The following is a 21,376-nucleotide window of genomic DNA, read 5'->3' on the forward strand; positions in this document are numbered from 1 at the left end:
TATGTTATAACTATAAATAGATTAGACAATTCATGATTGTAAATGATAATTGGCAAGTTTTTTTTTAATATGACTATTTGATTATATCACTATAAAAAAAAATACTGCAATACCGACAGAATATTGCCATGTTTTTCTTAAACCATGGTTAATTCCACGTTTTTATCAAAAAAACCTATCACTATAATTTTTTTTTGCCTGAAATTAATTAAAGCCATGGTTTTTCAAAATTGTATCTCAATAAGCCATGATTTTTGGCAAAACTGTGGTTGATCATGGTTTTGTCAAAAATTGAGCCATGATTTCTGGCAAAACTGTGGCTCATTGAGCCAGAATTGTGGCAAAATCATGGCTGACTGTGGTTTTGTTAGAAACCAAGCCACAATTTCTAATAGAACCGTGGCTTATGAGCCACAATTTTCTAAGAACTGTGGCTCAAGGCCAATGTTATAAAACCCATGCCCCCTCATTTTAATTTTCACTTTCGCGCTTTGGATCTTCAAGCACGTACATGCATGCTCCTTGTCTTCCCTTTTTTCTTGTTTATTTTAAGTATGTTTTTATGTTTAATATATTTTCATGAAGTTAAAAATTTCTCTAACTTACTACAAATTTGGCATTTCGCTGGATACTTGAGGTAATTTATGTTTTATTTAATATTGTATTTAATTATTTAAATATAACGTGGCTATTACCAAAGTCTGACAAGTTGTTAGATCTGAAAAATAGCAAAAGCCGTGGTTTTAAGCCACTTTCTTTTCCAACCGTGGTTAGATTCTTCCCATAATTAATATCGTCACATTTTTTTATAACTATCCGTAGAGATCTTTGCCAAGTTTTAAATACATGGTTATTAAATGAACAAAACTGTGCCAAATTATAGGTTTGGTTGTAGTGTGTCAGATTCAAGCGTTGTTGGGCCAATTAAAGGTAACCTTACAAAGATATTTTATGCATTGATATAAATTCAATCAAGACCGCATGCTTAAGTGGCAATATAGTCCATCTCATTAACAGCAATACCTGTTATTGACCATTGACAAGTTTTAGCATCCCAATTATATTATATATTTTTACTAAATTCACTAGTTAATGATTACATATACATATATATATATATATATATATTGCATAACATTTAAATTTTTATTTAATATTGATTTATATAAAAATCAAGAATATCCCACACACCGCAGGGGTATATTGCTAGTTGTTATATAAGCCATGCTTCATATATCATTCATAAATCAAATGAAAAATTCCGTTTTTGCGATAAATTTAAAACTAAAACACGACTCTCTCATTATGCATAGGGAAACAGACGCACTGATTTGTAGATCTTCTGCCTATAAAAGTTAAGGGGGAAAAAAAAAGCTGATCCAAATGAAAATCTGAGTGGTTTTCGTTTTTCATATAGTTGATTTATGACTACAAGAATGGGACTATTTTTTAAAATCCTGGAAGGTAAACAATTTTATGTTGAAGCAGAGAGCAAGGAAATAGAGGGAAATTTCTATTTGTGATCAATGGGTTTGGGGAGTTTTTTTTTTTTTTAGGGGGGGGAGCGAGAGGCGATGGTGTTGACCTAGAGCAATTATTGAAAACACTTCAGAGTCCATTAACAAGTGAGCTGAGTGGCAGCGGAGAAACAGGCTCTTGACCAGGATAATGCAGTTTCCGAGGAGCTTTCCTCGCCCCATTGCCATATACAATTGAAGAAATCGTTTGACTAATTATGGTTGACTCAAGGCCATCCCTTAATTAATTGGTCATTGAAAGCTTCCCGCGTTCCCCACAACAGCGTTTGTTCATCTGTTGTTATTTTTGTAATCCAATCAAACTGAACGAGACAAAACACTGAATTTCCTTCACTATTTATCTCTATTGGAATCCCTTCGTTTACCTCTGTTGAGCCCAGGTATTGTATTAATCTTCGTAGCTTACAAAACTTGTTCACGAAAGATCACTGAAGTCTTCATTTTTGTTGAAGGTTTAATTTTGATATCTGGGAAGGGTAGTAACAAAGGCAACAAGAGTTTATATAAAAAGTGATGACGCGAGATCCGAGAAAAAAGACAGGGCAGGGAGGGGCGAGTGGAGATGATGAAATGTGATGCAGGAGGGATTCTAGAGGGATGAAAAAGGCAAAGCAGAAAGAGCCAACGAAACATCCCACAAAGCACGCAGTAAAGAATAAACGTTCATATACTCCAATTCGCTCACTCCAACGCATTTGGTGGACGCCCACACTCTCCCAAGCATATACTTCCATTCTCCTGTCCGTCCACTAAACCCAGCACTATCTCTGTCCCCGCTTCGATTCCTAGATACGACACCTACTACGTGTATATCTCTATATCTTCGGCTGGATATAGCATGTGGATTTGTACTGGATTAGTTCTGCGTGCAATGATTTGGTCTCCACGCAGGTAGTTTTAATCAGTTGGTTGAGAGGGTGGTTGAAAAGGGAGGCGAAGATTTGGCCAACCACACGCCATTCAAAACCATTACATACAATCAAATAGTGGAGGGCAAAATACTTCATTAGTTCTTAATATGTGGGTTCCTTTCGCCACAAACCATTCCCCAAAAAAAAAAAAAAAGGAAGGACAGGAATATTATTTGATTCCCTGATTCATTCAGCCAATCTTCCTATGATTATAGGTCTGATTTGCCAATTTCTGCTTTCATTTCCCATCTGTTTTATATTCGTGTTTACTTTTTCCTAATCACCTGCATGCGTGCATTCATGTGCCCTGGCTGGCCCAATTTACCGGATATTTGTTCTCCGAAATGCAAGCTATGAAGGAGCATTCAGTTGTTATCAAATTAAGCTTTCCCCCATTTGTTTTATTCTTAAAGTATACGGTCATTGTTTGAACGCTCATACTAACAATTCATCATACCCTAAAAATATTTCATGAATTATGATTCTTAATTTCATAAATTAAATTAACCCTCTTTCTTATAAATATGCTCACCTATTTTCTTTGATCATCTTATTTTTACTCTTATTTTTTCAAGCCATTCTGTTTTAATAACCAAACGTGACCTAAGTTTTCACATAGTTACTAGTGATAGTAATATATTCCATGTATATAGCTAGATGTTAATTTCAAACTAGAAATTGAATTATTGGTTGGGACAATCTGATGGTAATTTCAAATATTGAAATAAATGCTTATTCGGTAAAAAAAAATTACTCAAAATACCGAGTATATTTGTTCGTCAAGAACAACAAATTATCAGGCGTGTCAGAAACTCTGAGTCTTATTTGATAACAAAGGGTTGCCAAACTCTCTCACCATAATTTATCCAGATGTAAAAGATAAGCAAGACTTGATAGAACAAGTGTTTGATTATTATTAAAACGTTATGAAATGTAAACGGTTATAAGTCCAAATTGAAGATAAAAATTAATGGATAAACCTAAGAACTATGAGTACAAAATGCGAGTCTTTCGAGTGCTGACTGTTGTCTTCTTCTGCGATTTGATGCTCTATTTATAATGACAAAGTGACGGTAACTTTTACCTTAAAATTTGAATGTTCTTACGAATAATCGAGGATCCTGTGAAACTCCTGGCATGATCTTTTATCACTATCTTTCGTTTTAGCAACCAGCCTGTCTTGCCGAGGTACTTGGGCACACTGATGTTGTTCCTACGAGATCCAAAATCGTTTGAGATTATATCTTTATGTACCAATGGTCCACGAAGTAAGTTTGCAACTGGCGAGATTTTGACATGCTTGTCTAACCATGGTTTTCCATTAAGCTCAAGGTTGGCCCCTTTATTTAGATTATTGATTGGATTTGACTCTTTAATCATTTAGTCTATATGACTTTATAACCTACTCAAAACACTTTAGCAGATGACGTCTTACATTTAACCCAAATAATATCATATGGACTGAATATCCGATGCGACCGTCAATGCACGACATGGATAAATAATTATGGCATTCATGGGAGCCCGTTTCCAAAATCATTTATTGTGTCGCGCCCATATATTGATTTTTAGCCTCCTCGGAGGGACCAAGCAAGGGCGAGGGTGGGTGAGGTTTGTTATTTCTTGCCTTCTCGGATGATAAATGGGTGAAAGGCCCAAAGAAACTGCGGCCCGGATTGTCTACGAAGAAAGAGTGAAAACCCAGGTGAAATCGCAACCCTGCAGGAATTACCCATTTTCTGTCAGTGAAAAGCCCCAAGAGTCGAAGGTGCTTGAGAAACCAGAGGCCTTCGCGAATCCCAAGCAAAAAAGTCGTCCTTTTAATTTTCCAAATCAACGAGCAAATTTTGGGATGGAGGAGAAGACGCTATAATGCATTCCAAGCTGCCCTCTCTTGTATTCTTGAATTAGATGCCGTTGAATCTCCAAGTAACTCTTTGCATCGCTTACGATAGCCTAATCTTACAGTAGTTTCACCAGATGGGTTTCTCCCTTGCAAACTATTTTATCACTGGTAAGGGAAATGGAGAAATTGCACTGTAGAATTTGTCGCAATCACTTGGTGAGTATATCTGTTGCGAGGATCTCCGAAAGAAGAGATCCAACACCTGTTATACATTATATGAAGGGTTCACGTCACCACAGCCACAACCTGCTAAAAGCAAAATATGATTCACCGCCACTCTTAACATTTAGTTTGGATGGAAAGAGAACTAAAGGGAAAATATTACTACGACGCAAAACTCTTAATTTTTGTTTACTATTTTTATAAGTTTTGCCTACTGATATTTTTTCCTCTCTGCTATTCTCCTTTCATTTTCTCCCTGTCCAAACCAGCACTGAATTCTCAACAATCTATTACTAACTGTTTCTTCACATTTTTCTCATATATAGCGATGGATCTGGATTATTTGCTAATCAGAGCAGGGGCAGATTTCACATGAGAATGCCAAATGGATTCCTACAGGTATCATAATGAAGAAGTAACGCAACGACAGGACTACTCCAGACTTTAAATATGTATTCTGTATATACACACGGATGAAGATGCCAGGATAGAGGCATGCGGACGTGTGGAGGTTGCTAGCTGTTGCTGATAAAGAGAGGGAGACAGCGACGGGAAAAGTGGCTTGGTTTCTACGTTTCTCCAACATAAGATTGTTCCATTCCACCTTGCTGGGACGTGCGACGACACGTCCCACATCTTAAGATGGGATGATGCCAACGGTTTGCTAAAGCAAATCTGAGACTCAATTTTTCTCCCACTTGGGAGCCGATACTTAATGACCTAGGAATGAGTGTTAGCGTAAAGCCTAAAAAAAAACTCATTTTTACCAACCTAAAAAACTGTCCATGACCATACCAAACTTTTAAAATTGGGTTCTATGTTACTGGTATTTTAAGTCAAGGAAAATGATAAATTCGAACGAGCAAGGTTAGGGAGAAGATTATACATAAAAACAGAAAATGCTCTCACTATTTCAAATTATAAAACACTTTTTTAAAATATTTAATGTTTTAAAATATAATAAGCTTTGATAAAAATGATATTATTCAAATACTATCCTTTTTTGTCAACATTCAAATATTATCATTCTCATTATATTCTCTTTTTTTAATATTTTAGAAATGGAATATTAAATAAAGAGTATTTTTTAAAAAATTATATTTTTATTTTTAAAAACTAAAATTATAAATTATATTTAATGAGTTTTATTAATATATAGAATTTTGTTTAAGAATATTTTATAATTTATGATAGATGAAGTAAGAGTCTCAGAACGAAAAAAGTAACGAACAAGTTTTGTTTGATTCACAATTAGATATGTCTTTTAAAAAGTAACTTAATAGCATTTGTATCTCAAATCATTTTTGAAATAGCAGTACAGCAACAAAGGTGCTTGTGTCATTAAAAATCAATGTGAAATGACAAGGTTAATACTTAAAGAAAATTATGCATGACATGAGACTTCATTTGCAATTTGCCTTGGCCGCACGGATTCAGTAGTGATTTGCAAATAATTTGCAAGTCACCTTTCAAGCTTTAATAAAGAAAGATAAAAATTGACTATATCAATTGCTTCAAATTCTTAGTAAATTAAAATTGGCATTCTTGAATTCGACAATGATCTACAAATAATTAACAACTCATTTCTCAATTTTTAATAGAAAATATTAAAAATTAATTTGATTGATTTTTTGAAACTTTTAGTAATTCACATCTTAACTGTCCACATTTTCTTTAATAATTTGCAATTCATGTCATAATCTTTAATAAGAAATATTAATCATATGGTGTCGGATTATTAGCATTTTTAAAATACTTCAAAAGTTACTTAAAATTAAATCGTTCTTTTTAATCGGACCGCCAACCGGAGGGGAAAAAAAGTTTAGAGGGTTCTAGGTTGAAGGGTCCATGTTATGTCACTCAAGTATATGGACCAGATCATCCCCAGCCCACCGACAAACGGGTCGTCTCTTGGCTAATTGTTTTTACATATACAACCTTCCATACCTTCCCGACCTCTCACTGTTGGTTGGTTAACTTCAGGAGGGGCATTTGCGTCATTCAAATAACACCTAAAGAAGCGATGCCTCAAGTATAGCTTCGTCGGTGGTCTTCGGAACCCGCCATTTTCAGTTTCCACTCTCTCCACCTGGCGCTCGGGTCGGGTCATATGTTGTCCTGGTTAGTTCAGAACTTCAGATCCAACTCTTCCTCTCTTCTGTTCTGATGTTGGTGCTTCGCTTGCCTGCTTTCGGGGTTTTCCAATTTTAATTTCATGCATTTCAAGTCAATAATACTCAAGCCTGTTTGATAACTGCATTCTAAACGTAGCTGTTGTCTCAAGCTAGATCTCTCTTCTTTCTCGCTGTCAGGTACCTATAAATTTCTCTCGCACGTGGCGCTTCACGGGCACCTTGGAAGCGACCCTTGTTTTTGAACAATGTGTTAAGTCTGATATAGATCCGGGGGCTGACGTGGTAATCAAAGCGCTTTCTCTGAAATGGCCGAAAAGTCGAGGTCCAGGGGATCATGTTGCGGCTGGTTTCTGGCGTTTGTCGTTCTTGCTATCGTCGTCGGTGCCGTTGTATATGCATTGGTGAAGAAATTTGGTCACCACCATAAGAGCGCCAACGACGAAGATTATGCCTCCGCTCTCAAACTCTCAATGCAGTTCTTCGATATACAAAAATGTAACACTTCTTGTTCTATATATATATATATATATATAATTTTTTTCAAATGCATTTCTTTTAGTATTGATCATTTTTCTTTTCTTTTCCACCCGCTACTATCCTATGCAATTGTTTAGTTTCTATGCCTTTTCTCCATTCTGTCCAACCCCCCTCCCGGGGGGGGGGGTTCATTTTCTCGGTTTCTGTTTGCTTGGTTGTACGTATGACATAGTTGGGATATCTTAGACGAGCTTCTTATTTCATTCTCGTTCCAAGTATTGGTGTTTGTTCTGAAGCATACTAGTTGAGCCAACAAGCCAAATATTAACGTCTGTATTCTTTTGCTGGTATTTCTTACTTTGCATTCATGCATCCTTTTATGTTCTCTAGTTTTTTTTATTGAAAGAGTGGTATACTGCTCCCCTGACTTGTTGGTTTTAATAACTAATCTCTTGAGAGATCATATATGTTTCTTTAAATAGAAATAATTTCTATCTCAAAAAAATTTTTAAATTAATTTGAGTTCCATATAGATTTGTTGGCCTTTCGATTTTTCTTAATTACTTCAATCATGGTGTGCTATGCGTTGCTTAGATTTCTTAATTTTTTTACCCCTACGTCTTTAGGATTAGTTGAGTTATAACCATGCTTCCTCATTGCAGCTGGTAGGTTGGTGGACAACAAAATATCCTGGAGAGGGGACTCAGCTCTTAAAGATGGAAGCCAATCGAAGTTGGATTTAACAAAAGGGATGTACGATGCTGGGGATCACATGAAGTTTGGTTTTCCAATGGCATTTACTGCTACCGTGTTATCTTGGGCCATCTTGGAATATGGAAATAATATGGATAAAGTTGGCCAGTTGCAGCCTGCTAAAGAATCACTCAAGTGGATCACTGACTATCTCATCAGTGCGCATCCTTCTGAGAATGTGCTTTACATTCAGGTTATTGTAGCTTTCACCTTCCGGTTTTTTTTTTTTTTTTGGCTTGGATGCACATCCTTCTGAAAAGCATTTGATGCCAGCATTATGTGCGAGCTAGCTATTGTGTAGTGTATGCATAAATTTCATATCCTTCATGACTCTTGTATCGTCTTAGACAGCTACATCCTGTAATTTTGTTTTCCCTTTTTCTTCTTTGGTATTAATGCCATGTCATGCCGTGAGATTATAAAAACGACGGTGATGTAACACACACTCACAGAAGCTTGCACAGTACTGGACAGAGGGAGAGAGTAGAAAAAACCAGAAATAAAGAGGGAGAAATGAAGAAGATGAAGAACAGAATTGGGGGGGGGGGAGACGGAGAGGCAGAAACGCAGAGAGAGAGAGGAGAGGGAGAAGCTATCTGAATTCTCACAATATTTTATTCGTCAAGTGTTCCATTACAAATGCAAACTAGTCTATTTAAACTAACTGTCCTACCTATTAAGGAAATCTTAATCACTTGTCAAAAAAAAGCTAATGTTCAGATTTCCCTTCTAACAGAATAACACAAAAGGAAACCTTAATACCATGTCCATATAAAGCTAGGTTTCAGATTTCCTTTTACAAAATATTAAAATAACACAAAGGACACAACATATTAAAATAACACAAGAAAACATATTTCTTCCTAAAATAATAATAATAATCTACTAGCCTAGGTTTCTTCAAAATATATTAATTCTTATATTTCATCAGATGGTGTTTAGGGTGTGTCTTTTTTTTTTTTTTTTCCTTTGGGAATTTTAATACTTTTCCCTTACCTTTCTATTCCCTTTTTCATGCTTTTCAGACTTCACTGCATTGTGGTGATTGTTGTGTAGGACAGATCAATGGATAGTGATCATATATAAACACGAATTATTCCTTGTCTTCTTCACGTGCCAGTTGCTTTCAGACTTTCTCTTTTGGTGTTAGGACTGTCTCACCTGCTTGCCCTTTTATTAAAGTGGCTTCCTGATAGCCTAATCTGATCTATTTCATTTTTCAAAATATATTTTTGGGCAGGTGGGCGACCCTGCTGCAGATCATTCATGCTGGGATAGGCCTGAAGACATGACTGAGGCAAGGCCACTTACTCAGGTCAACACATCTAGTCCTGGAACAGATGTAGCAGCTGAAACTGCCGCAGCCATGGCCTCGGCATCTTTGGTCTTTAAGAAAAGTGATTCTACATATTCAAGCACTCTCCTCAGGCATGCAAAAGAGTTGTTTAATTTTGCGGAAAAGAACAAGGGATCTTATAGTAAGAGCATTCCTGAAGTCCAGACGTATTATAATTCAACAGGATATGGTGATGAACTCTTGTGGGCAGCTAGCTGGCTCTATCATGCTACAAATGATGATTCTTATCTTCAGTATGTGACTGGTCAAAAGGGAGAAGACTATGCTCAGTGGGGGACTCCAACCTGGTTTAGTTGGGACAACAAGCTTGCCGGAACTCAGGTGGGTTCCTCCTTTATTATTGGGAAACATTCAATCTTTCTCCAGTTTTCACGTATCTTTTAGCTAAAGATCATCACAAGTTACGTCAATGCTTCAGTTGAAAATGGGTTTCAGATATTGATTACAACCCACGCATCAGATTCCCATGATTTTACATAAAGAAGACTAGGGGAAACTAGTGGCTGGAAATTAAATTGTGTGTTCATAACAGGGTTTATCTTAATCGCGAGTAATGTTTCTTTTACCTTAGATGATGCTCTGTTTTCATCGGTGATGATGAATTGGTTTTTCTTTATATTCTTTTACCTTTAATATCTTTGTTTTCTTTGACTTTGAGCAGGTTTTGTTATCCAGATTAAGCTTCTTTAAGGCCAATGACATTACCAGCTCATATGGCTCTGGTCTTCGAAGTTACAGGAAAACAGCCGAGGCTGTAATGTGTGGTCTTCTGCCAGATTCTCCAACAGCCACAAAAAGCAGAACTGATAGTAATGCTCTCCTTAAAAGCTATTGTTTCATGCTCATGCCAAAAATGTTTTCGTCTTCTTTGCACTACCTTCCATTATTAACGTCAATGAATGGATAAAGTTGTTCAAGTGCTGAAACTCTATCAGGAAAATGTTGCATAGAGGATAGTTTCTGCTTATTCGTCTGAGTGGTCAATGGTTGTTTGTGAGCCTGCGTCCATCTTGAGGGAAGTTACTAAGGGGCAGAATTCAGTTATTTAGACAGATACTATAATATTAACTTGCTGGCAAGTTAGTGTTGCCCGTGAGTGTGATCTGGATGAGCATATTGTCAATGATTAATATCAAATTTGAAATTTCATTATAATATTGATAATTCTACTATTGTTTGTTCAGTAAGTAGTTTTCTTTTTCCGTAATACAGATGGTCTTATATGGGTCAGCGAATGGAACTCTCTGCAGCAACCGGTTGCTTCAGCATTCTTAGCTACTCTTTACAGTGATTATATGCTTACTTCGAAGACTCACAAATTAAGTTGTGATTCAGATTCTTTCAGCCCAGAAGATCTCCGGAACTTCGCCAAATCTCAGGTAACTTTCCATCATCATTTGCACAGAACGTCAACTATCCTGCAATAAGTGATCCTTGTCCAGACTGAAAACTTTCTGCTATTCTTGCAGGCTAATTATGTCTTGGGCAATAATCCTATGCATATGAGTTATCTAGTTGGATATGGGGATAAATTCCCACTATTCGTTCATCACAGGGGAGCTTCAATTCCTTCTGATGAAAAGCCTAATTGCAAAGACGGTTTCCGATGGCTCGAATCATCTGATCCTAATCCCAACGTAGCCACGGGAGCACTTGTTGGTGGACCCTTCTTAAACGAGACTTTTATTGACTCCAGGAACAATTCCATGCAAGCCGAACCAAGCACCTATAACACAGCCCTAGCCGTGGGCCTCTTTTCTAGTTTAGTCACCACATCATCAGCAGTTCAATCCTTTACCTGATAGTTATAGCTTCTCTTGGCCGCAGCCGAAAGTAAGCTGGATGTTTGAGTGCAGTGTCAACTGTCGACCATATTTCCTTGTAGCTGTATTCATTTTATAGCTAATTAAAAGGGGGCAAAATAATGGTGTACCAATGTGCTTGATTGTTTGTATTGTACTGTCTGGTGCGGCGTCTGATGGTTTAGCCTACATTGCCACGCACAGGCAAATTTGATTTGACTTGGTCAGCGCACCATGTTTGAGCTATACCATTGCACTTGTGTTAAAAATATATATTAATTCTTTTTTTTTTAATTGAAATGATTGTTATGATAGGGAATTGCCTTGCATTCTTGGCTATGCCATTTATCTATCGTATGCATCTGCACTAATAATGTGTGTGGATGGGTGTACATAGATGGTTGGGAACCCTCTATGCCTCCGATCTCAAACCAACATAAGAAATGCAGTATTTGATAAGCCTGTGGATATCAAATATGATTACGGAGACTGAAGTTAGAACCAGGACAGGAGTAGCAGTGTTGTTTGTTTGTTTGTTTAATTTTAAGGTCATTAATTTTTTTGGGAAAAAATGACTCAAAATCATTATATATATATATATAAGTAGGATTAAAGATTACGAGAAAATGTCACGTGTTCATTTTTAGATTTGTTGTAATTCTATATTTCGGAATATCTTTCTTGCAATTCCGTGCTCTAAAGTTAGATTTAAAGTTAGGTTCAAGCTAATTATTATTTTTTAATATATATAAAATATGTTATTCATGTTTGGAGTTAGGTGTGGAATGACTTTAATTTTTAGATATATATAAAAATTATTTTTTACCTATTTGAAATTCAAAACTTATCATATTTAAATTTAGATTAATATCTATCTATTTAAAGTTTTGATCCAATATAAAGATATGTTAAAAATCTAGAGTCATATGATCGATATATATATATATATATATATGCAAATATATTGGTATTCAAATTTAAACTAATAGTTATTTGTTTAAATATTTAGAAAATATGTGTTTGAATATTTAGACTATCCTCGTGATTTTAGAGAATTATAAATATGATAAAGTATAGATATTAATCTATATAATAATTTGAATCTCATGGTGTTAAATTTTACATATTATAAATTTCATAATATAAATATTAATTTATTTAACAATAAAGTATTTAGAACTATCGTTTGTTATTTATGGAAAATATTGAGATGTTAAATTTTGAATAATACTAATATGTTGAAAAGGCTCTCATGAAGTTTGTTAAAATTTAAATACATTAAATATCTATGCTCACAAAAATAAATATTTAATATCTATCATCTTCATTTTTAAAAATTACCCCTTAATTTTCTCTCCCGATTCAACCTTATTCAATTATAAATTACATTAGGTCAATAACACATTTCATATGTTCACGTCCATCTCATTTCTCTAATCACGTTTGGTTTATTTTCCTCTTAACTGTTATTCATACTATTAATAGCTTTTACATCTAAGATACATGCAATTCGCATCATTAATACAATAAAAAAGGATTGATACATCGTGGTTAGAGTGATTCATGTTTAGAGATTGCTAAGTAGAAATATATTAGAAGAATCCAACGGATGTTGAATTGATTTTCCAGGATGTTTGAGTAAGTATTTGTATTTTTTGTATTTGTTTTTTATAATTTAGATCCCATCAATTACATCCAATATATAATACTTATCCTATTTGTAGGACAACATTATTATAGGGTGGCCGAATCTTCACAATCATTTGGAAGCCTTTTGTGAGACGTTCTAAAAATATATTGCATGTCTCCTAGCGCTCCTGATCATATCGAATAACAGATTATCCTTATAAGATTAGCTTCATATTCTTTATGTGAAATTGCATTTTGAGATGAATTCTATCTATTCATCACTTTGAGTTTAATTTTGTTAACATTCCAAAACTTACAAACAAAGAGGCAACGAATGATAATTACTTTGTTAATATGTATTTAAATTTTCTATATTTAGTCTTTGAAAACTCTATTTAGCACATTTAAGATAATACCCTATCTTAATTCTTGATTATCAATTCAAAAACTTTCATTGTGGATTGTCTAATATGATTTAATATATAAAGACTGTGTACATATATTAAATAATCTTATTTTATATAACAAGTTTTCAACTATCTTATATAATATATGGAATTAGTTTAAGATAATTAGAAAGTAAAGTAATGACAATTTTATTTAATATGTTAAGTTTTTGAAAATAATAAATTATTTATTTAATATGTGTGACTTGCTTATCAAATAAAATAAATAAGTTTGAAAGAATTATTTATCCTTTTGAATAAATTTATTTGATAGATTTAGGGTGTGAAGTTGGGTTTGGGATGACATACCATTTTTATTTATTTTTTATTTTATTTTAACTATATTTATATATTTGAATTTCAAATTGAATAATTTAAAGTGGATTAATTAAATTATTTTTTATTTTCGTACAATAATAATGAATGTACGGATGGTTGTGGGAGGAGGCATGAACACCGGGAAGAGAAGCTCAGCAGGCATTTGCTTGAGGAGGAATTTAAACGAGATTTCTCTAAGATGGCAAGAGATACACATAGCCTGATTGGATTGAACGTATAATCGATTAACTGGCCAAATAATCAATTTTAATAAAAATTATTTAAACAGTTAAAAAATTTGATAATTGATTAATGAGTCAAAATTATGTTTTAAAATAAGATTTGGAAAGTTGTTTATAAATTTAATTTTTTCATTAAATAATATATTTTACTTCTTAAATAAAGTTTAACAAATTCAATAATATTAAATACAACTTTATTAATAATTTAATTGTAAAAAGTAATGTCCTTTATGATAATTTATACAGTAAAAATTAATTTTAAAAACTAATATTCAAATAAATTACATTATAACATAATTAATTATAATCAAAATCAATCATATGAATTGATTATTTTATAATTAATTATACCTAACTGAAATTTAAATAGACTCATACGCGTTCCCTTTCATTAAGGAGGAGGGAAGAATGTGAAGGGGGCATTGGGTAGAGTATAATTATAATAGAGTTGATGAAGTTGATACATTAATATTTCCTCCCTCTCAAGTTATAAAATAAATTGCAATAAAATTAGGTATATCAAAAAAATATAATAAATAGATTTTATAAAATTATTTTTTAAAAAACACAATATAAACTTTTAAAAAGTCATTCATTTATTATAACTTTAAATCTACACATTTAATCAATATATACTCACACCATTATAAAATGTAAAGTGTCCTTTATTAATAGTGACTTTATATTTATTATAGAATATTTAATAAGAGTAAATATAAAAATATATGATTAGCTTGAAAGTAGATAATTACTTTATTGAAGGTGAGATTTAATTAAAAATGTCTTATATTTTTTAACAAAAGGAGTATTAATCATTTCAATTCTATCTTTATTTAAAAGGTAATATTAAAAAATTAATATTAATTAGATTTTATTTTTAACAAATTGTCTTATATTTTAAGATAATGAAATGGTTGCAAAATTGTTTTATAGGTTGGATCGAAAGATTTGCTTCTCCTTCCACTGACAACTTGTTAGAGAAATTATCATATAGATTTAATACATTACATCATTTATATATTATTCAATAAAAATATATCGATTGTAAATATAAATTAATTATGAGAGAAAAAAGATAAAAAATTAAATATGTATTTTATTTTAAAAATAAAATCAATACAAATAACAATACATTAAATTTTATCTAATTAAACTGATACGTATCAGTGGATGTAAGAATTTTCCACTTGTTGACCACAACCTACAATTATCGGTTTCATTTCATTTGATGGACAATCAACTCTTTGAGGCTGCTTCATTTTATAACCTTCTTTCGCAGGTCCCACTACTTGCGAGTTGTGTATACGATATTAACAATATATATTGACACACACGACCATCATCCAGCGCCATCATAAACTCCATCCATTTATTTAGTTAATTATTGCGTGTCCCTGGATTTAACAAAACACGTAATGCTAATTTGGTCGATTCTTTGTGTACCCATATGTGAGAAGCGGGATCCGTATCTTTCATTTTTATGCAATCTAGTAAATATTATTGATATTATGTTTGTATATACATGAATTTAGATTTGAGCCAAATTCATTGTTTGGATAATTAAACATATATGGATTTAGATTTGGGTTAATTAAACATATATGGATTTGAATTTGGGTAAATCCAAATTCAAATCCAAGTTCTCTCTTAATTTTTTTGTAATTTAAAATCCTTTCTAAACCCTATTATTTTAAATCCTAACTCAAGCTCTTTTGTAATTTGACCCAAATGCACGAAGACTTGATCGACCTACTAATGGTAATTGCACTGAACCATTAAAGTTGACAAAAACAAACTGCCATCATTGATTGAGATGGGAAGGGACGGGATGATCGACTTGCATCAAGATCGAATTGAAGACAACGATGGGAATAGGACGGCTGACTTCCACCTGGACCTGTTCGATGACAACAATGAGGACTAGACAGCAGACTTCCTTGTGACTTGACTGACAGCAACAACGAGGACTAGATGACCAACTTCCACAGGGATCGAATCGACGGTGATGATGGGGACTGGACTGACGACGACTACGAGGATCAGACCGACGAGGAGGATGAGGACCGAACAATCAACTTCTAGTGGACCGAATTGGTGACTAAGATGGGAACTGACCTGATGGCTATGATGGGGATTGAAAGGTTGACTTCCATCGAGACTTAACCAACAACAATGATGGAAACTAGACGACCAACTTCCACCAGCACTAGACCAATGACGAAAACTAGAATTGAATGGTCGACCTCCACCCGAAGAGGATCAAACAATCGCCATCCCTTCAGTCTGGTCAGCATCATCGTTAGTCTGGTCCCAGTGGAAGAAGGTCGTCCTATGCCCATGGTAGCCATCAATTTAATCTCAGTGGAAGTTAGGTGTCTAGTGCCATCATCGCTGTCGGTCCAGTTCTTATGGAAGTCGGCCATACGGTCCCCGTCTTCATTGTCATTTTAGTCCATGTGGAAGTCGGCTGTCTAATACTCGTCCTTATTGTCGGTTTGGTCCCAGTGAAAGTTGGCTGTCCAGTCCCTATCTTCACCATCAATTTAGTCCCAATATAAGTCGACCATCTGGTGCTCGTGGAAGTCAAGAATCTAATACCCATGATCATCAATTGTTCAGTCCTGATAGAAGTTGGCCATTCGGTCCCAGTCATCGCCATTGGTTCGATCCCGGTGAAAGTCAGCCATCAGGTCCCTGTCGTCACCGTTGATTTGACCTGGTGGAAGTCAGCTGTCTGGTGCTCATGGTAGTCATTAATCCGATCCCGGCAGAAGTTGGTCGTCCAATGCTCATGGTAGCTGTCGGTTCGATCCCGATGGAAGTCTAGTGTTTGGTGTCTGTCGTCACTATGGGTTTAGTTCAAGTGGAAGTTGGCCATCCAGTCCTCGTCGTTGTCGTTAGTCCAATCTCAGTGAAAGTCGATCATTCCATCCCTGACGTGGTGATGATTCGGTCCCAAAGGAACTTGGAAGTCCTATCCAGTTTATCACTGGTGCCACAATTCTAGTCGACTTTGTTTGTCTGAACCTGATAGAAGTTGGCCATTTAAATGGTCGAGTTTGACTAATTTTTTAAGTTTTTTTAAATTTAAATATAGAATTTAAATATTGAAATTTTACTTTCGATCCAAATAAAAAATTTTAATATTGTAATTTAAAATTTTTCATATCATCCAAACAAATAATTTAAAATTTATAAATTTTAAATTTGAGATTTTAAATTTAAATTTTCAAGTTAAATCCATCCATCCAAACACAATTTAAAATTTTTCCGAGCTGATCAAAAGTAGTCCGTGTTTAAATTTAAAACAAATTAAATTTATATTCCCCTGTTGAAAAGACATAGAGTTGAATGAAGGATGAAAAATTCCCACATGTTCGATTATAATTTTAATAGAGAAATCAATAGTGATTGGGTTATTTTTACTATTATGGCTTCAACGAAAGCGTGTATATTTTAAAATAAATTCAATAAACATGTAATACGATTTTCTTGAAAAAAAATATAAACGAATTATTATGCCAAACACATAAAATGGGAAAATGACAATTAGAGACCCTATAAGAAAATTAATGACAATTACAGATATTAAATTATTGAAATCTCAATAATAAACGATGGTCCTTGTTTATAATAAATTATCTTTTATTGATTGACTTGAAATATGACTAATGCTATAAAGATTTTCAATTATTTTTTATTAATTTTTAAAGTAATAGCAAAAGATGACAAGTGATTGGCTTATAATTTTTTCAACTGACGTCACAAATAATCACAAATGTATTTAGTATATTTTTGATGTGATTTATCTAATTGTTGAAAGAAAAAAATATAAGTAATTGGTTTGCAATTCATAAACTCTCATAAATTCCAAACTAACATTGCAAATAATTTTAAGTATATTTATTTAATTTTTCAAGTGATTTATTTGTATATATTAATAATAAAAAATTAACATTCTCAACTAACTTTCATAAATTTTTAATTAATATTATAAATAGTCTTAAGTGTAGTTAATAGATTTTTCAACTGAGTATTCACATTTTTTAAATTATAAGTAAGGGTCATAATTTTTTATAGAAGTTTCAATGATTTAATATCTATAATTATCATTAATATTTTTATAAGTTTCTAATTGTCATTGCCCCCACACAAAATTTCCAGGTAAAACTTTTAAATTCACCACCCGTCCTGGAATTCCTGGGGTTACTTGCTAGCCGCCCCATTACATCATGCAGTCCAACAAAACTCCCTTACCTTCGGCCGAAAACAAAAAATTAAAACTCCCCGACGTCTGGGGCCCTGGGCTTCTTTGGGTTAATTTATTCTGCTTTTTATACTTCGTTGCTCCTCCAACTTCATAGATCACAAACACGTGATTTTGGTCGAGTTAAATTCATTTTGGACCGTTATAAAGTGATCGCCGGGGAAGGTAAATCCATGAGACGATCTTGCTGTGCTGTGGCAGGCATATTCGGTACTACGTAGCACACACCGCCAACATGTATGTTAAGAATATTGAAGAAGAAAATATTAACAATAAAGATGATAAAAACCTTGCATTAATCTACTTAACTTGATTAATGTACAAACCTCAACTTTGAGATGAAACAATGAGGTAAGGATCTTTATTAATCTCCTTTTTTTAGGAAGGATTAAAACCCCTAATCTCTAATGAAATGTGATGCCCTTTATATAGATTTTAAGATCATCAACAATTAAGTAATTAACACTAATCACAGCACCCCCTTTAAGTTGACAGCACCACTCAAGATGCTCAACTTAGCTTGTCCACACAAAATATGAGGGTAGAGTAAGAATTAAACCAAGCAATTTTAACCTGCTAAAATGACTTGAAACAACATGAAGATATCTTCAATTAACTTGCATTTCCTCTCTCTTATTATATTCATCTTCTTCTTTATAAACCTGGCTTCCATTTGAGCAGTAAAGCCAGTGACAGTGAAGTCAACCTCCGTTGCTTATCTTCCTCTGCTTTTGGGTTTAGATCATACATGTTCCCTGCACAACTTGGTCTTACAAATTGACAGATGAAGGGTTATCAATTTCACTTAACTCCAATAAAGCAAACGCATTTTATTTTAAATAAAATACCTAAATTATCATTAGAAAATAAAGAGAGGGATAGAAAAATAATATTATATAATTTATTTATTTTTTTATTCTAAAGTTATGCTTAAAATTTCAGTAATTTTTATTTTTTATATTTTTATTATATTAGTATTGATAAGTTTGACAGAATAATTAATAAACAGAACAAGCAGTATTAATTTCAAGCCATCCAAATTGGAGGTTCTGTTATGATTATTATATTATCACCATTATCAGGGTTAGGAAAAGTACCATCCGTATACGAACCCGGAAAATCGGAAAACTTTTCAGGGAAAATTCTGTACTTTTGTGTTGAGAGTCGGAGCGAAGTGGGGCCACGGAAAAGGTAAAAGGCAAAACATGAATAGACAGGAGGGGAAAAGGTACTAGGTTGAGAAGTGGGTCTCTTCACTTTTTTTTCTTTATTTCTCTTATTTTTTTTCATCCCACCATTCATTAATTTTATTATTTAAAAAAATTATTTAATAAAAAATTTTAAATGACAGGGATGGAGTAAGTGGAGGGGAAAAAAAAAAAAATTGAGAGACCCTTTGATCCCTAGGCCGACGACCTTTTGCATGTACTCCTGTTATTTAAAGCTGATGGACGGGGTCATGGAGCTGGAGCTGAATGTTACAGCCTTTGTAAGTAAAAGGGTGGGGTACGATTTCAAGTTTCTGCATTTGGTTTCATCTTTACTGCGTCAAAATGGATTGATTTCTTAAAGGAAAGAATGCCACGGGAGCAGCAGTTAAAAGGCAACCTTGGAAATTGCAGGCATGCTGCATTTTAGTACCGTACGTGTTTGACAAAAATATCATTTCAAGAGCACGAGGGACCAAGCTGTCCTCTAGAAGGGCAACAGCATGTCCTTCGGGCTTCAGCTCACGTTCCCTTTTCAAAACTGTCTTGGGAAAACCACAGGCTTGTCCTTTGCCCCACCACGTACAGCCTCACGCCCTCACATAACTGATATCTCTTTCCTTCTCTCCTCTCAATCTCACCATAAATACCTGTACATCCTCTCAATCTTTCCCTCCATCTCATCAGTCCTACCTTTTCCATTCTCCTGAACTCTCTCCATCGGTTTTAACCAACCACATCAGATCAACACCGATCTATATCCATATATAATGGCTCTGAAGAAACCCGGCAGACTCCCTCAGACGGCAGTTCTGAAGCAAATCCTAAAGAGATGCTCGAGCTTAGGGAGCAAACGAGGGTACGATGAAGAAGGCCTGCCTGTGGACGTGCCCAAGGGTCACTTTGTCATATATGTTGGAGAAAACAGGAGTAGATACGTTGTCCCAATATCATTGCTGAGCCGCCCTGAGTTCCAGAGCCTTCTCCTTCAAGCCGAAGAAGCGTTTGGCTTTGAAAACCACAGGGGTCTCACAATCCCTTGTGATGAAGACGTCTTTGAGTCCCTCGCCTCCAATCTTAGACGAAAATATGGATCCAACTATGGAGACAAAAGCTATAGCTAGATGAAGCTGCCCTGCTGCTTCTCTGGCTTTATTTTCTCCTGCTTCTGTTGTTTTTTCATTGTAGGAGGTTCTTCTTTTAAACTAATTCTAACCTCCACAAATTCACCCCGTGACAATTTGTTCTGGGTTTAGGATGTAGATCTATATATTAACTTGCCAATTTTTCCTGCAGTGGTGGAGGCAGAGGCTGGCAAGTGCAATGCCAATTGCCAATGCACCGTGTGGAGAACTAATTGTAGTCCCTTTTTTTTTATTATTATTATTTGTGAAATATATTATCAAATAAAATTTCTGTCATATCCGACATTGCGCCACATAAGCAACTGAGTAAACTCTCGAGCTTTGTAATATCATATCGTGGATACAGGCAATCCCTTGTTTCAAGGATTTTGTTTATTTTCGAATATCTAATGTCGAGGTTGTCTTTTTGGCTCGTTGCACATTCCACAGTTATTGCTGCTGGATCTGTAACTGTAATGAAACCACTCAATAACGGATGAAAACGGAATGTCTGGACACGAGCAGCGAAATTCAACATGGCATCGAAGACTTCAATTACTTGTTTCCCCGGCTTACTTGTTGCTTTATATTTTTGAGATTCTACACACAAATCTATGACTCTATTATTATGCTTGAATGTAGGCGAAATATCAAATAAGTATGGGGTTCTCTATTATCATTTATATCCATCTCATCGTGCGTCCTCACACACCGCAGGGCAGATGGTTAAGATTTGGAGATAGATCACTGCCATGTTAGTAGTTTTAAGTAGTTTTGATCATATCACGGCTCCTACCCTTAGAAATTCAATGGAGAACTGATCAATAATGCCTGAAAGTGCAAACTGGGGTTTTTGCTTTTGTTATGGTGAGTTCATCGGAAAAGTCACTTGTATTCTCACTCGTTAATACAATATCAGTTGACTTCAACAAAATTACATTGGCTTATGATTTGACTCGCCAACTTTTTCCAACTCCTCTTTAGTAGTTCTGACTTCTGGTGCGTAATTATATATTTATAATACTGAATTTTTTAAGAAAGATTGTGGTGACTAACTGACCGTGACCCTATGTGATACAGTGAATAATACTGATCCTAACA

The 21,376-nt window shown here is 34.4% G+C and overlaps 2 protein-coding genes and 1 long non-coding RNA gene across 4 annotated transcripts; all 3 read left to right on the plus strand.

Moving 5' to 3' along the window:
- Window positions 1-503: 503 nt before the first annotated feature.
- On the plus strand, window positions 504-2,539 carry LOC129300576 (uncharacterized). The gene is made up of 2 exons (XR_008590796.1): window positions 504-1,918; window positions 1,991-2,539. It is a non-coding gene; the product is annotated as an uncharacterized LOC129300576 (long non-coding RNA).
- A 3,947-nt stretch (window positions 2,540-6,486) lies between these two features.
- On the plus strand, window positions 6,487-11,355 carry LOC129304251 (endoglucanase 2). Of its 2 annotated transcripts, none has more exons than XM_054943949.1 (7): window positions 6,487-6,638; window positions 6,830-7,147; window positions 7,792-8,075; window positions 9,123-9,560; window positions 9,901-10,048; window positions 10,452-10,618; window positions 10,709-11,355. In XM_054943949.1, exons 2-7 carry the CDS (start codon window positions 6,958-6,960, stop codon window positions 11,039-11,041), a joined length of 1,560 nt encoding a protein of 519 aa, XP_054799924.1. In that variant the 5' UTR covers window positions 6,487-6,638; window positions 6,830-6,957; the 3' UTR covers window positions 11,042-11,355. The 2 variants fall into 2 exon arrangements, with proteins under 2 accessions (XP_054799924.1, XP_054799925.1); XM_054943950.1 differs by having other exon boundaries at window positions 6,591-6,685.
- An 8,451-nt stretch (window positions 11,356-19,806) lies between these two features.
- Window positions 19,807-20,608, plus strand: LOC129298763 (protein SMALL AUXIN UP-REGULATED RNA 12). The gene has a single exon (XM_054937209.1). The coding sequence runs from the start codon at window positions 19,922-19,924 to the stop codon at window positions 20,273-20,275; it is 354 nt and encodes a 117-aa protein (XP_054793184.1). The 5' UTR covers window positions 19,807-19,921; the 3' UTR covers window positions 20,276-20,608.
- The last annotated feature ends 768 nt before the right edge of the window (window positions 20,609-21,376 follow it).

Source organism: Prosopis cineraria, unplaced genomic scaffold, assembly GCF_029017545.1.
Source record: "Prosopis cineraria cultivar Desert tree isolate PC_DT_omini unplaced genomic scaffold, ASM2901754v1 PC2, whole genome shotgun sequence".
Lineage (NCBI taxonomy): Eukaryota > Viridiplantae > Streptophyta > Magnoliopsida > Fabales > Fabaceae > Prosopis > Prosopis cineraria.

Bases quoted from the DNA above. Each gene is read 5' to 3' on its own strand.
- LOC129304251 (XM_054943949.1), top strand. From the start codon at position 6,958: ATGGCCGAAAAGTCGAGGTCCAGGGGATCATGTTGCGGCTGGTTTCTG. The intron at 7,148-7,791 runs GTAACACTTCTT...TCCTCATTGCAG, and splicing joins GTTCTTCGATATACAAAAAT to CTGGTAGGTTGGTGGACAAC. The intron at 9,561-9,900 runs GTGGGTTCCTCC...GACTTTGAGCAG, and splicing joins ACAAGCTTGCCGGAACTCAG to GTTTTGTTATCCAGATTAAG.
- LOC129298763 (XM_054937209.1), top strand. From the start codon at position 19,922: ATGGCTCTGAAGAAACCCGGCAGACTCCCTCAGACGGCAGTTCTGAAG.